Consider the following 14,153-nt stretch of genomic DNA (forward strand, 5'->3'; position numbering starts at 1 on the left):
TCTGTAGCTATTTGGTCCATGGGTTCAGAACAGAGCTAGTCCTAAGTAAACTGTGTTGAAAAGCACAAGAGAAGGGACACCTGCTTCTCAGCACGAGGTGTTTTGCAGTTGTACTGCTTGACCTGTTTACATTACAATGAGTTTACATGGAATGGAAGCACTTTCTGTATTTATTTTGCATCTAAAGGATTTTATTCCTCTGTTGCCTGGAGTTCTATCAAGGCTAAAGGATGCCATTCGGTCCTGACAAACACTCTCACTTTGCATACCAAATAGGTTTAATTACATGACATAAATTGGATTCATAATTCTCCAGTTGCCATTGCAGTGTCTTCACAGGTTCTGTAAGTACTGGCATGCATATTCACAGAGGCTGAGGTGTTCTGGACTGCACTGTTAAATAACGTAGGGATCTCATTTTCCAACTTACAAATAACCATTTATACTGTAAGTGAGAAGTTGTTTAGGAGGGGGGAAAATCCACATTGTCTGTTCATATTATGAGTAGCTTGCTTACTGGGATAAATGGAACTGTTTTCTGGGGCTCTGATGCTTTTATTACTTGACATTCTTCAACATTTCTTTATCCTTAGCAGGCATAATTACAGGAGAAGTTTAAGCTGATTTTTTCCATTCCATCTGGTGAAAGCTTATTTAGTTCTCTTTCTCAAGAGCACAGAAAGTGCTAAAATGAATCTGAGAATGTTTACAGCTAGGTTTCTTATGACCCAGGTCATATTGTTGTCTTGAATCAGTTTTCTCTCTCATCCTCAACTGAAGACAAAAAAATGGCTTAATCTTGTGGGGTTAAATAAAAGAAGGAATGCGGCACAAGGAAGATTCCTTTTATGCAAGCGAGCAGGGATGACTGAAAGTGCCTGTGGGCATTTGGTCCCCATTGGCTCTCACAGCGAATGCAATGATGCCCACAGATAGCCTGTATTGTTGTCAGTTAAATGGGATCATGAGTGTCTGAAAGGTGTTTGAGAATGAACTGAAAATCATTTTCACAAGTGGATGATTACTTCTGCCACATGTTAACCGAACTCTATCAGAGTGGCCCAGATTTTTGAGACTGCATTAATTGCTCTTTCAACCTTGACTGAGGTTTCTCTTTAAGAAAGGCCTTTGCTGGACTAAACTGCTACACCTATTGATTTTTCTTTCTGTATTTTTTTCATTGTTTGTGATAAATGAAGCCTTTTACAAGTAGAGAATTTATCATTCAAGATGTAGATAGATTGCTTCGTTCCTTAGAATAAAAAGGCTGGTCTAAAAATGATCTCTGTAGAAGTAGTAAGTCCTTTTTCATTTCTCCAGCAATGAATAGCTCTGATATTCCACACTCAATTATGGTTTTGAGCTATTCATCAGTGCTGATTTTATCATCAAAAAGTAGAACCCTGCACTTTAGCAGCATGGACTTAGAATAAATAAGGTGCCATCTTCTTTCCTGTGTATGCCATCACACAATTGAAATGGAACTATAATATTTAGCAATATGGTTTTGCATTTTTGTAACACATGGAAATACACTTAGGAAAATATTCCACCTTTATCTATTTAAAACGCAGTGATGCTCATCCTTTTCAAAGAAAATGGTGGTTCTGTTTGATTGTTCTATTTCTAGGGCAGAAAAAGATACTGACTGATACAAGGCAATACATAAAATGTTTTTTCATCCAGGTTTCTGTGCTTTGTAGTGGAAATGTAATTTCTTGTATTTTTGTTTACCAGGAAAAGAAGCTTTAAATAAAATTAAATGTTTATTTTTCCACCAAATTGTAAGCATTGCAAGGTAAACCAGTGACTGCAGGAAAATCTAATTTTTACTTTTTAATCTGGGAGTAAGTGAAGAGAAAAGAAGCAGTATTAAATAATGTTGAAGCAAAGGAAATTACAAAATTGTTTCTAAGAGCAAAATTCTCATTGATTTAATGGTTTATACATTTGGTTGTGTTTTCATATTACCACCAAACTGTGTTAGAAAATCTTTACATTGGTGTAGCACTTACTGACTCAACACATGTGATCACAGCCCTATTTTCTTTGTGCTGTATAAAGACAAGTGTGTTAAATTATTGGAAATTATGTGAATAATATAAAAAGACAGAAGAAGGCAAACTGGCATATGCATACTAACTGTAAGTATGCTTTCTAATGTGTGCATGTGCAGAGATAGTTGTTATGTGTATGTATCTTATTTATTAAATGAATCTATCAGAATAAAAGTCTGACATCTATGTCTGTTTCTGCAGACCTCAGGAAACCAATCTTTCCCAACTTCTCATCAGTCTTCTCATTAAACACTCACTTTAAACACTTTAAACACTCATTTAAACACTTAAAAAGAAGTCAAGTGAAATCTATTTGGTAACAAGCAAATACTGATTCAGTGCTCAGATACAGGGAAACTATTTCAGTATCTTCTTTCTCAGTATATGTCTGAGCTGTAATAATTCAAGACATATTTTAGATTGTCATGACTGTCAAACCAAGAAAAAAATTGTAGTAAATGGTACGGCAAATTTTTAGAAATATGGAGTTGGCTTCTTCTGAATATCAGTTTCTTATATATCAGTTTCTTCTTTGCATTGCACAGAAAATTTTACTTGGAGAAAGGCAGCGTTTGAAGGAATGGCTGCTGTGTATTTCTTCTTGATATTTCTGCTGTGTATTTCTTCTTGATGCGGAGGGTGTTTAAAATAGCCTGAACAATTAACACTATGGATCTTGTGCACAGTTTTCTGGGTTGAGTGAGTGGGGCCTGTAGGTGAATGCAGACACATGTGAGTAGAGAAAGCAGCAGGCTGCAGCTCTGTGAGTTTGTGACTATAGAGGTCTGCTATGGTTTGTGGTGCTGACATTTACTAGAGGCCCCTGAAGAATTATGTAATTCCCCATTTTAAAAACAGAAGTTCTTCAACTCAGCTCTAAGACTTAGTTCACTTCTGGATCTGTTATATATTAATTTCCTGCTCTAACCATGAAATCTAAGTGCCTTTTAATTGTGGAAACTGGCATTTGTAGACTTTTTCCATTCTAGACATCACCTGCAGTTTCTGTAAATCCTAGCTAATGTTGTCCAAATTTAACAAAGTTCTTAGGTCTTTTGCATCCCATTTTTTTCAGTGCTAAAGAAATGGGAAAGAGAAGTTCAAAGAGAATTCTAGGAGTCTGTCATGTTTGACTCCTCCTGGGCATGAATATTAAACTCTTGAGTAAGAACTAATCTCCTCATCTTTTAGGGGCATGGACACTGAAGACGAGCACAGGTTATATCCCTTGTAAATGGCAGGAACTTTCTACATTTAAAAAAACAAACAAAATGGCATAATTTGAGATGGCACTGGAAGAGGGATTAATAACATAAGACTATAGCTGTGTTTATAGCAATTTGTAAAACCAAGTAACATAAGACTTTGGACTTCTGCACTAAATCCCAGCTTTGTGTCATTAGTGCTGTTTTCTTTGTTACCTAATCTTATCTAAGACTGGTGGATTTTAAAGTTAGGTAGTTTATGTTCCATTCCATTGTTGCCCAAGGAAGCTCCTATTTAACAACTTAGTTTGAAGGAGGAATAAAAATGATACTATTTTTTTTAAATGCTTTCTTATTTATAACTTTTAATTTACTGCAACTTGTGATAGTTCTACCTGTACTGTAGGACCACGTGTGGCATGTCTTACATGAAAAGTACTTTAAAAAAAAACCAACTTTTTCTTTGATAGCAAACATTCCTTAAAGTTCTCCTATGTTAAAAACACCTATCTATACCACTCACAGTTAATAATGAGAAATAATTAATTAAATCTGGTATTTCTAGGGTTGGGTTACTCACATTCTGCCATGTTCCCTCTTGGAATGTGAAGTCACTCCCACTGATGGTACCATGTTTACTTGCTGATGAGGATGCTAGGATTATCCTTGAGCAAGAAGAATCCTCTGTTAGTCCTTTACAGTCATTTAAGACATGCCAACAGAGTGGAAACATGAGCAGGATATCTTTGTACTGTAGCACATGAGAACTATGTATTCTCAGTTGGTCTTCACAGTCTGTGGAGCAGTTGTCCTCAGATATACATCAGAGAACTGTGCAGGATGCTCTGAGGCACATGGTGGCAGAATCACCATGAAGAACAGGCTTAGGAGTGGGAGAGCCCAAATGCTACCAATAGACCTTGATGCTTTTCTGCACCCCTGGTCATTAATCTTCAAGGCTGAGTGAAATTCATCAGTCATTCCCCCTCCACCCTGGAGCAATAGCAGTCTGATATGCTATGGTGAAAGTAAATGTGCTGATTTAGGGTAACATGCCTACCCCTTTTGAAACATGTATGAAAAGCAAAATAGTTCATACTTGGTTTGGGAATATCCTCCTATCACTCTAAGGTAAGTGCTTCTTTATTTGCAAAACTTTCTGAACTTTTAAATAAACCCCAGTAGGCCCTTTTTATTTTGTTATGGTTTTTGTTTGTTTTTTTTTTTTTTTTTTGTAACATTTGTGACATAACCTGTACTCCTTTCTTTTTATTGAATTGGTAATAGTCATAGAATTAAGAAGTGAAAAAGAGCACAGCAGGATCTGAACTATTCAAAGAAAACTACATCAACTGGTAATCATGCACAAAAAGTCAATCGTCCTCTCTCTCACACAAATAAAAACAGAGAAACCAAAGAAGGCAGAGCTTCAGCACACATACAGGAAGAGTTGTAGAAGGGCAAGAGGGCAGTAATGAGGGAGCCATCATGTGGTTTGACAAGCCACTGTTAAATAAGCATTACACTGAAAATTCATGTTAGACAAAAAAATTGTGGTATGTGATACCCTAAAGCAGAAAGAATGTGCTTGAGTGTCTGCCTAGGACAGATGGTAAAAAGGTTTTGCTTGTACCTTCCTTGTCTGTTTATTGGTTATTGGTTTATTGCTCTGTTTTTCCTCTGAGTTCAGAACCACTGGGCAACAGAGCCCAAAAAGACATCAGAAAGAAGAGGTACCTTTTACAACTAAGGTACTTATATGTTTGCCAGCCACCTGAGTCAACCATCTATGATCCTAGTCATTATAAATTCTCTCTAATATATGTGCCAGCATCCTCTGGAGAGTGCCATGTGAAGCCAGCATGCATTGACCTGCACAATTTGGATTTTGTTCCACCTCTGACCCACCTACTTGTACTAGATGCTCTTAACAGAAGCTGGCCAGCCAGAAGGGACATCTTGTAAGAAATATTTTGCTCACTTGTCAGGTTTTAAGCAGCAGAGCCTCCTAGGCTCTTGCTTACAATTCACAGATCACAGTCATCACATGACCATGGTGACAGAAAAAAGTGTAATGTCATAAAACTTGCTGCAGCTTCTTGGGTACCACCAAACAACATCTGTGGTTTTATCATCTTCTGATCACCATGTCTGATCTGAAGCCTAGAAATTGCCAAGGTGAAAATGAGGTTTTGCTATTTGTCTTTATAATGAAGTGCTTCTGTTCGGGAAATTAGATTCTAGTTTATTCTGGGGAAAAAAAAAAAAAAAATTAATTTTTTGTTTCCACCAACATTTTGTTATTTGAGCATTTTCCCATATTGACACTGGCTGACTTCTCACAGACTAGAGAACCATTAGGAAATCTATGGAAGCAATAAGGAAAAAAACATGTTGTAAGCTTAACTTTTCTCACAATCAATATTTCTATGTAGCCAAAAAGTGTTTTACTTTAAACTTTGGTTTTAATTTTCAGATGCAGTTGGTAAAATGAAGTGAAAAGCATGTTAGTTTTCTTATACATGAGATCGTTTCATGATTTTTGTCTTATTTGGAATGAAAAGGAGTATCTTTGCATTTTTATGCTCTGAGTAAATAGAAGAAAAAAATACTTCTTACATGTGACAACACTGAAGAAGCAGTGCAGTAGGCAAAGCAAATGAATACACTTACTTGTATTGAGTCCTCCTAATAGTATGGTTAATAATGCAAGAACACTCTCTTTGTTATTTCCTTTGCAGATATTTGTATGCTCTAGGACAGAAGGTTTGGAAACGGTGGAAAAAACGCTACTTTGTTCTTGTTCAGGTTGGTAGGTTGCCTTGAAATTTCATTTTAAAGTTGTCTTGGACTATCAATTCTCTTATAAATGGTTTCTGTCAAGTAAGTCAGTATCTTCAGGCAACACATACACAATTCCCTATTTTTTACACAATTCCAAACTTCTTACAGCTTAGAGACATCCAGGTTTTTGATTTACAAAGGTGAGAAACAACTTTGTCAAAAGTACTTTTTTACTAAAGTTATATTTCTTCTTCCTTGCAATATTAAATTGGGTAATATATGTAATTCTTACAGAAGACCTACTGTAGCGGTTGGGTTTGGCCACAAAAATGTGCTGAGCTGATATTTCATAACTTTTTTTCACATGCTAGTGAATGAATATGGGATTAGTAGAATAGGAAAAGAACAATAGATTTTGAGTGGTCAAACGAAGAAATTAATGATTTATTAATTGTAGCAGAAGGAGCCATTCTTGCTCCTGAAGCTCGACGAGCTGCTGGTCTCTTCCAGGACTCCAGCCACCACACAGCGCTTCCAGGGTAGAAGTGTAGCAGGAAGAGCCTTTCTTGCTCCAGAGGCTCAATGAGCTGCTGGCCTCTCCATGCCTTGCACCAGAGTGAACTGAGGTGTCCTCTGTGGGTGTGTGTCCCACCTTTATTGGCCCCCTGGTCTTGCTCATGCCCAATAGGGGCCTGTCCTAATCAGGCACAGGTGGACTCACACCCACTCGTTGGCAACTCAAGGCACCTGGTTGACAATGTTTCTCTACAATTAATCTTAATTATTTTATGAATTATATATATTATGTATATTACTATACATAAAATTTAATCAAATTTTATGTATATTAATTATTTTTATTAATTTAATGATTTTATGGATTAATGATTTTTGTGAATCTTTGCAAAATTTTTTGTTTGAACTTGTCTTCAGATGGCAGTTGCAAATTTGATGTTTTTTTGAGTCAGTTCAGGAAATGCTGTTCTTCTTTGTCCTTTGTTTTGTTGACAGAAAACTGGTAAAGTGTGAGTCTCCAATAAACATAATACAAAGGCTGAAGCCTGTTAAACAAGGCTTTTTTAAGAACAAAAGCTTCTAAAACTGCTTTAAAGAATGCCTGGTTCCTTTCTCTACCACTCTGACACTCACACTCACCTGGTCTCCTGTGTCTCCTGAATGATGAAAATTGTAAGGATGTTAAAAAAAATAAATAAATGAAAAAGGTATTGTTGAAGGAAAATTAAAAGCTGAAACTAGTTGCATATTATTCTTGTTAAGCTTCACATCAGTACAGTGTTCTCCCTGGCTTCAAGGGGAAGTGGCTTGAGTATCACTGAGTGACTAATGGTTGCCAAGGATCTTTTGGAAAATCTACTGAATTAATTTTGGGTTCTGATTTTACCAAGGTCCTCTGTGAAGAAATAAGGACTTTTAGTAAATTTATTAAGTTTTTTTGCATTTGGTAAGATCTCTGTATAGGATATCTGCTAAAGCATGGATGTGAAGGGAAGACAAATTTGCAGGGAAAAAAACCAAAAAACTAGATACTCCCTTGTCCTTCGTACTTTTCTTTAGCACTCCTCCTAGTTTAGATTTCCCCTTTCATAAAAAGAAAGACTTTGTTCTCTTCCTCTCGGTCACAGGTGTCATCTGAGTTTTAAAGTGTGCACCTGAAAGCCTTTCTATGTGTGTGTGACATGGAGCCACCTAGAAGACCAGTTTATTTCAGCCAAGTTAATCTTAATTATCTTCTGATTTCTATGCTACTATTTAAACACAGCAGGAAAATATTGCAGGAATTTTCCAACTTTGACAGGATTTAGCTATCTATTTCATTTTAAAGCATCTATCAGCTCAATAGGGCTATATAAATATGTGGTCTTCAATCAATATTTACTGTACAGAGAGCTTCAGCTCATTTATACAGTCCATTCATGATACATGCACTGACAATAGGCTGAAGTCAATACATGTGAAGTAAGCATTTAGTAATGAATACCAGTCTGTTGTATTGATATATTATTGACATACTGACGAGTTGTCCTCTGTAAATGAGCTTTTAGCTTACATTAGTAAAATATTAAAGGCCATGAAGTTCAGTACTGAGGCAAAGGCTATTAGTAAAGTTTACACCAGCTTTGGAAATTCAACTCAGGTGTGAAATTAGATGAATAATGTTGAACTTTCAGGAGTATGGTGTGAGTAAAGTGCACCTTCACTATTGCTTCATGTGTTAGTGGAAGAACAGTGAAAGAACAGTGTTCTGAAAGAACAGTGTTACAGGAAGGTTTCAGAGTCTGGGCATTTAACTGTTCATTATATTGGCTTTCTGTCCTTTTACAATCCAATCACTTCTCTGAAAAGGTGTTCATTTCAATCTGGAAAAAGACAACAACGTAATTTGGTAAAAAGCATCAGCTGGACATCCTGTTTTAACTCATTTCCTCTGATAATTGTCTTGCTCCAGTAATCTGAATGCAGATTCACTTCTGTCATTTTAATTTCTTATCTTCTAAGGTTTGAAAAGTCAGGCATTTGTTTCATTGATAATTTTTCTTGCAAACACCAGCCACACAGTATGGTGTGGCTTGCTCCTGTATTCCTGAAGCAGGCTGCCCAGTGATGTGTAGAAGGGACCAGAGGTGGCCTTCGGGTTTGCAGTACTAGTTCCTCCCAGCACGTTAAACAGGGCCTTTCTGACTCGTGGGGACAATCTCCTTGTGACACTGCTCACATGTCCACATTTCTGGGCCTGTGTGTCTGTAATGCTTGCACATGTTGTTGGTTTCCCACTCTGTTATAAACTAGGTAGAACATTGGGAAGTCAGGTGCTTGGACCTCTAGAAAATTATGAAATGCAGGAAATCGCATTCCTAGGAAGAGAATTACTTTTGATCCAGTCAATAATTACTATTTAAGAAGGTAGCTTGATTCTTGCTTTCTTCTGAGAATGTGTTGTACTTAGTCCTAACTTTTAAGTTGAATTCTAAATAAAAGCTCTGTACATCTTCATTAATCAATCACTAAGAACACACTTAAGCCTGGCTATAGATGCATGTTAAAAAGTATAGTTTCAATACAATTTTAAGTATAATTATTCTAGTGTTTATAATAATAATAGCAGCCACTGATAACCATAAGGACAAGGATTTAAGAGACTGCAAGTGTAAACCAGTGAGGCAAGTTGTCTATTTCTTTATATTATTGGATTTTTTCCCCCCCAACATTTTTCTGGAGTTTTTCTATTAGTTTCTTTGGTAGAGACACTTTTAAACATCTCATTTTCAGCAAAAAGATGATGTGTAAGACTGAGTATGGAATTAATATCTTTTAATAAATTGTTCCTCTAAAATAAGGGGATGCATTTGAAATGCGTTTGAAAAAGGAAAATCAGCAGCATTACAATCTATGTCTTCTTATAGACGTGAGGTTAAAAATGAACATACAGCCCAGATCTCCCACAAGCTTAGGTAAGACATCTGAACTAAAATGGGCATCCTATGCATTTCCATTGTTAGTGTGTGCAGGCTGGCTTTTTGAAGGCTGTTTGCCTGTACATTGTGGTTATACAGAGTTGTTGACATCATGTGTGCTTGCCAACACCCACAAAATCCAGTCATTTGAAAAATATCCTTACTGCATTGCCAGCTAGCCAAATCTAATCGGTTGGTACAGTTTACAAGGAAAGGAGAGGAGGGGGCTCTCAGGAAATACAATGCTGGTTCCAAAGGATTTATCAATGTGTGGTTAACAGCTCCCTCTGTGCCTGTGCACGGGGGCAAATACAGTTTTTGGTATTAAATAAAAGGAAACACCAAGCAGATAGCAGAGATGATCTTGCTTCTGGGCCTAGAGCAGATGGCATGGCATAGGAGCTGAAACCCATGTCAGGGCTCTGAGGGACCAATGGCCCTGACTCCCTGCCCAGGGCATCCCCACCCGTCTCACATCCCAGGATCCCATTTCAGCCTCTTGGGGCCATCGTCCCCAGCCCCAGTTGGGTCTCCATCTCCCCACAGCTCTTCCCAGCCCAGCAATAGGTCCTGCCCAGCCAGGCCCACCCACAGCCTGGACCTCCCCCTGCCCCTGCCCCTGCCCAGGGAGGTGCCCCATGCCTGGGGCTAGGACTGCTCCGCTGCCCCCAGATCCCCTCCTCTGCCACCCAAGGGATAACTTAAAATCTTTAAACAAACCAAAATACAGTAATTTTCTAAACAATATGCCATAAATAAAAGCAGAACTGTGGGCTCAATGCAAAAGCAGCAAAGTGAAATTCTAGACTGGGATTTTTTTGTCTGTGTTTATCCCTATATAAGCTTGCTCTCCTCGATGCAGCCCACTGGAAGTGAATACCCTAAATTTTATGTGGAAAGCTGCCATTCAGTTCTAGTTGCCTGACAATGTCACACAAATTCTTATGTCCTATGAAACTGCCTTTGTTTAATGTATTAAATAAACTGAAATGCCTAGATATCATTTTTCTCAGCTGCACACCTCTGCTGTGGTTCTGGAGGCATCAGTTCAACATTTGAGGCCTGATGACAATTTTATGGAATGAGATGTCACACTTGTTTCATTTGCTTGTATATGCTGTGGCAGAGAAAGTATTTTTAGAGAATGAGAATCAAAAATCTTCTGTCAGTAATAGTTGAAGCCACTGAAATTTGAGGTGGAGTGGTATGCAGGTACAGCACTGGTGAATGGATGAATGAAGGTGAAATCAGCTGTCAAAATTTTACTTCAAAAAGGCTCTTTCCTGAAGTTGTGGATGAAGCATTAAATCTAGGTAACAGCTGAATAGTCAGTTACTGAGATAGACTTTATCCATCTTTATCAGACCAGATCCTTGCCTTTCCTTAGATCCTTGCAGAATTTTACAGATCTAAGAAATTATCACTGAAAACAAATCAGCTGGCTAGGTAGTCCTTGGACACAAGAGTTTCAGAGGCCTATATAAACTCCACTCCCTTAGATTTAAAATGTTCACAGATTTCTTCTTGTCACCTTTCATGGTCTTTCCAGCTCTCCATTTAAGGCTGGGAACATCTCATTTTTAAGCAATATCAGTTTAAGCAATTAATATCTCAGTTTAAGCAATTAACATCTCAGTTTAAGCGATTGCTTTTCCTCTCCCAGCAGCTACTTTCCTTTCTTTATATTTCCAGCTCCCCTTATCACTTTCTATTCTTTCTAGGAAATCTTAAACCCCATGGTGTTTATTTTTTGTTTAATAATTGTACTTGATGAGAAGTAACTCATGTTGCTCATGCCAGCTGCAAGCTGTTTCACCTATGCAGGACTATCCAGTGAGCCAAGCAACCTGGAGATGGCTGTGAACACAGTGCAAAAGATACAGAAATTGTACTATAAAATCAAACTGAAGGTTCTGGTATTACAGTCTTTGACTAGAATTGGCCAGATTGTTTATTTGTCTTTCCAGCTGCATGAAAATTGTACCTCTCCTTATACAAACAGTACTTTTATATATATAATCCTTTTTTTCCCAGCTTGGAATGCAGGACTTTTTTTTTTTTTCTCACACAGTAGGCTGAGCAGATTAGTCAGTACCATGGTACCAAGTATTTTCCCTAATAGAAAACAGTTTTCCATAAAGCAACAACCCAAAATATATTATATCTCAGGAACCTGCAGAGAGATAGGTTTATGGGTTTTTTTCCCCTTCCTTTTGGCAGGAAGGGGGAAGAACACAAAGTTTTACACTATAAATATTTCTATAAAAAAAAAATGGACTTTATTTCTTCAGTGCAAGTGAAAGCTAATTTAAATAGTGGTACGTGTGTTACACAATTCTGGAATGGAATTCAGCAATTAAGAAGTCCTTTCTTATTCAGGTTAGCCAGTACACATTTGCAATGTGCAGTTACAGAGAAAAGAAATCTGAGCCTCAGGAACTGATGCAACTCGAAGGATACACTGTGGATTATACAGCTCCTCATGCAGGTACTTTTCATTATGTATGATATGTTTGTGTAAAACAGATGATTCAATTTTTTTCATTTTCATCTAGCAGCAAAACCCCCAAGATTCTTCTTTTCAGCATCTGAAGGTTTGGCAGTTATTTCAGTAGCATTTTCTAGTGTGAAAAATTATGCTTATAGAAGGAAGCTTGGTGTAATAAAAGTGAGCAATAAACTTAAATTTGCCTCAAGCACTGTAATACCACCTGTGATACAATGGGAAAATCATGGATACCAGTCAGTCTTTCCTTTTTCTCTGTTATTGATGGTGAAATAATTTGTCAATATACTGTGAAGTATACTCACAAATTACTTATAAAAAGAGGTGAATGATTACAGTGCTTGCTAAAGAGATATTATTCTGAGTAATCAAGTATAAATTTGAAGATATGAGAAAAACACAAGTTAGTATTAAAATCACAGTGGGAAATCAAAGTTAGGAACCAGAGAAACGCTCTTCCCTTCTACCTGTGTACTGGAGGGTTATGAATTTAGGAAGCTTCTAATATTTGAAGATTAGTCTTTGGAAACCTTGGCTTGATGTCTAGAATAATTGAAAAGACAAAGAATACTCAGAAGGTGTTTGAGAAGCCAGAAGAATGGCTGGAGCAGCCACACTGACTGTGCTATTCTAGTTATGCACTCTCAGAATAAAACACTGGAATGAAAGGTACAAAGTCAGGAGCAGCAACACTGATAAGAGGTATGGTGCTGCTTCTTTTTAAGAAGAGAGAAAATAGACAGGGATTTACAGATAAGAAAATTAGGCCTGGAAGGAGGTTATATTGGAGAAATGCAAAGTAGCATATGACACCGAGACGATGAGTAAGAAATAAATTATAATTGAACTGGAAATGGAATTACAGAAATATTTTCTCCTGTGATATTTGTATTTATTCTATTTATATGTTACTTCCATATATTACCATTTGATCCAGATAGCTCCAGATTTTGCCTTTCTTCCATGTCATATGTACCTGTAAGATGTTTTCACACACACACACACACACACACACACACACACACACACACACACACAAACCAATAATAAAATAAATGATGGTGATTTCAAAGTAACTTGTACTTACTAATATTACCTTTCCTTTTCCTTCTCCAGGTCTTCAAGGTGGTCGAATGTTTTTCAATGCTGTTAAAGAAGGTGATACTGTGGTATTTGCCAGTGATGATGAACAGGATAGAATACTCTGGGTTCAAGCCATGTACAGAGCCACAGGTCAATCATACAAACCTGTTCCTGCAAGCCAGGCTCAGAAGATGAATCCTAAAGGAGGGAACGCTGACACAGATGTATCCCTACTTTGTAAGTTAGCTTTCTATTTCTTTTGTGGCTTTCCTTTTGGTTTTAGTTGGTAAAATATGTAGCAGTTCCCTCAATGAAGTTTGATTAAGCAGAATTTATTCCCTTGGGAAATGTGCTTTGTTGTTAGGCAGGAGCTCTTTAGCTCACATTATTATTATCAGGCAGGGAAATCCTGACTTGCAGGTTATTATTTTTATTATAATCCATGAAAATATGGCAATTAGCTTCATGATCATTGCATTTGACCCACATATTACCATGGAGATGGTGTTTAGTTTACATTATATTTTTCACTAGCCAGCCAGTGTTGTGTGGAATAGAAAAGCAATAATCTTTTCTCAAATTTTATAGATTTAGGTCTGCTTTATCATACATTCTATGTGTTAGTGATCTAAAAATTACAATGCAGAAAGTGCATCGTGAGCTGAAAGGCAATAGATGGGCTGCTGTATTTTTCATCCTTTCAGTGTAATATTGAACTACATATAAATTAAAAAAATATTGTGGGTTGTTGTTTTTTTTTAAATTGGGGCTAGGGTTTCCTCACCATTCTTTGAGGAAGGTATCATTTCAAAGAAAATCAGGGTAAATAGCATTTTTTACCCATGTGTTAAATTTTAATATAATCTCTTTAAACGTATTATGTTGTTTAGATACCTGCACAAAGGAAACATACAGGATTTTTCTGTTGTTTCACGAGCTGAGGGGATCAACTTTTTTATCAACTAGTGCAATCCAAAGGTTTTTGTAATAACTATCAAATATTTACAACATCATTGGACTGTATGCAGTAATCCTTCTTTATTAT

General features: G+C 37.0%; 1 protein-coding gene across 1 annotated transcript in view; it reads left to right on the forward strand.

Moving 5' to 3' along the window:
• CADPS2 (calcium dependent secretion activator 2) overlaps positions 1–14,153 on the forward strand; it is a 277,107-nt gene that overhangs the window by 156,372 nt on the left and 106,582 nt on the right. The window contains exons 9-11 of the mRNA XM_030447170.1: positions 6,004–6,070; positions 11,899–12,007; positions 13,142–13,345. Of these exons, the coding sequence (XP_030303030.1) occupies positions 6,004–6,070; positions 11,899–12,007; positions 13,142–13,345 (380 nt within the window). The remainder of the gene's footprint in view (positions 1–6,003; positions 6,071–11,898; positions 12,008–13,141; positions 13,346–14,153) is intronic.

The sequence above is a fragment of the Calypte anna genome, chromosome 1 (genome assembly GCF_003957555.1).
Source record: "Calypte anna isolate BGI_N300 chromosome 1, bCalAnn1_v1.p, whole genome shotgun sequence".
NCBI classification, from domain to species: Eukaryota; Metazoa; Chordata; class Aves; order Apodiformes; family Trochilidae; genus Calypte; species Calypte anna.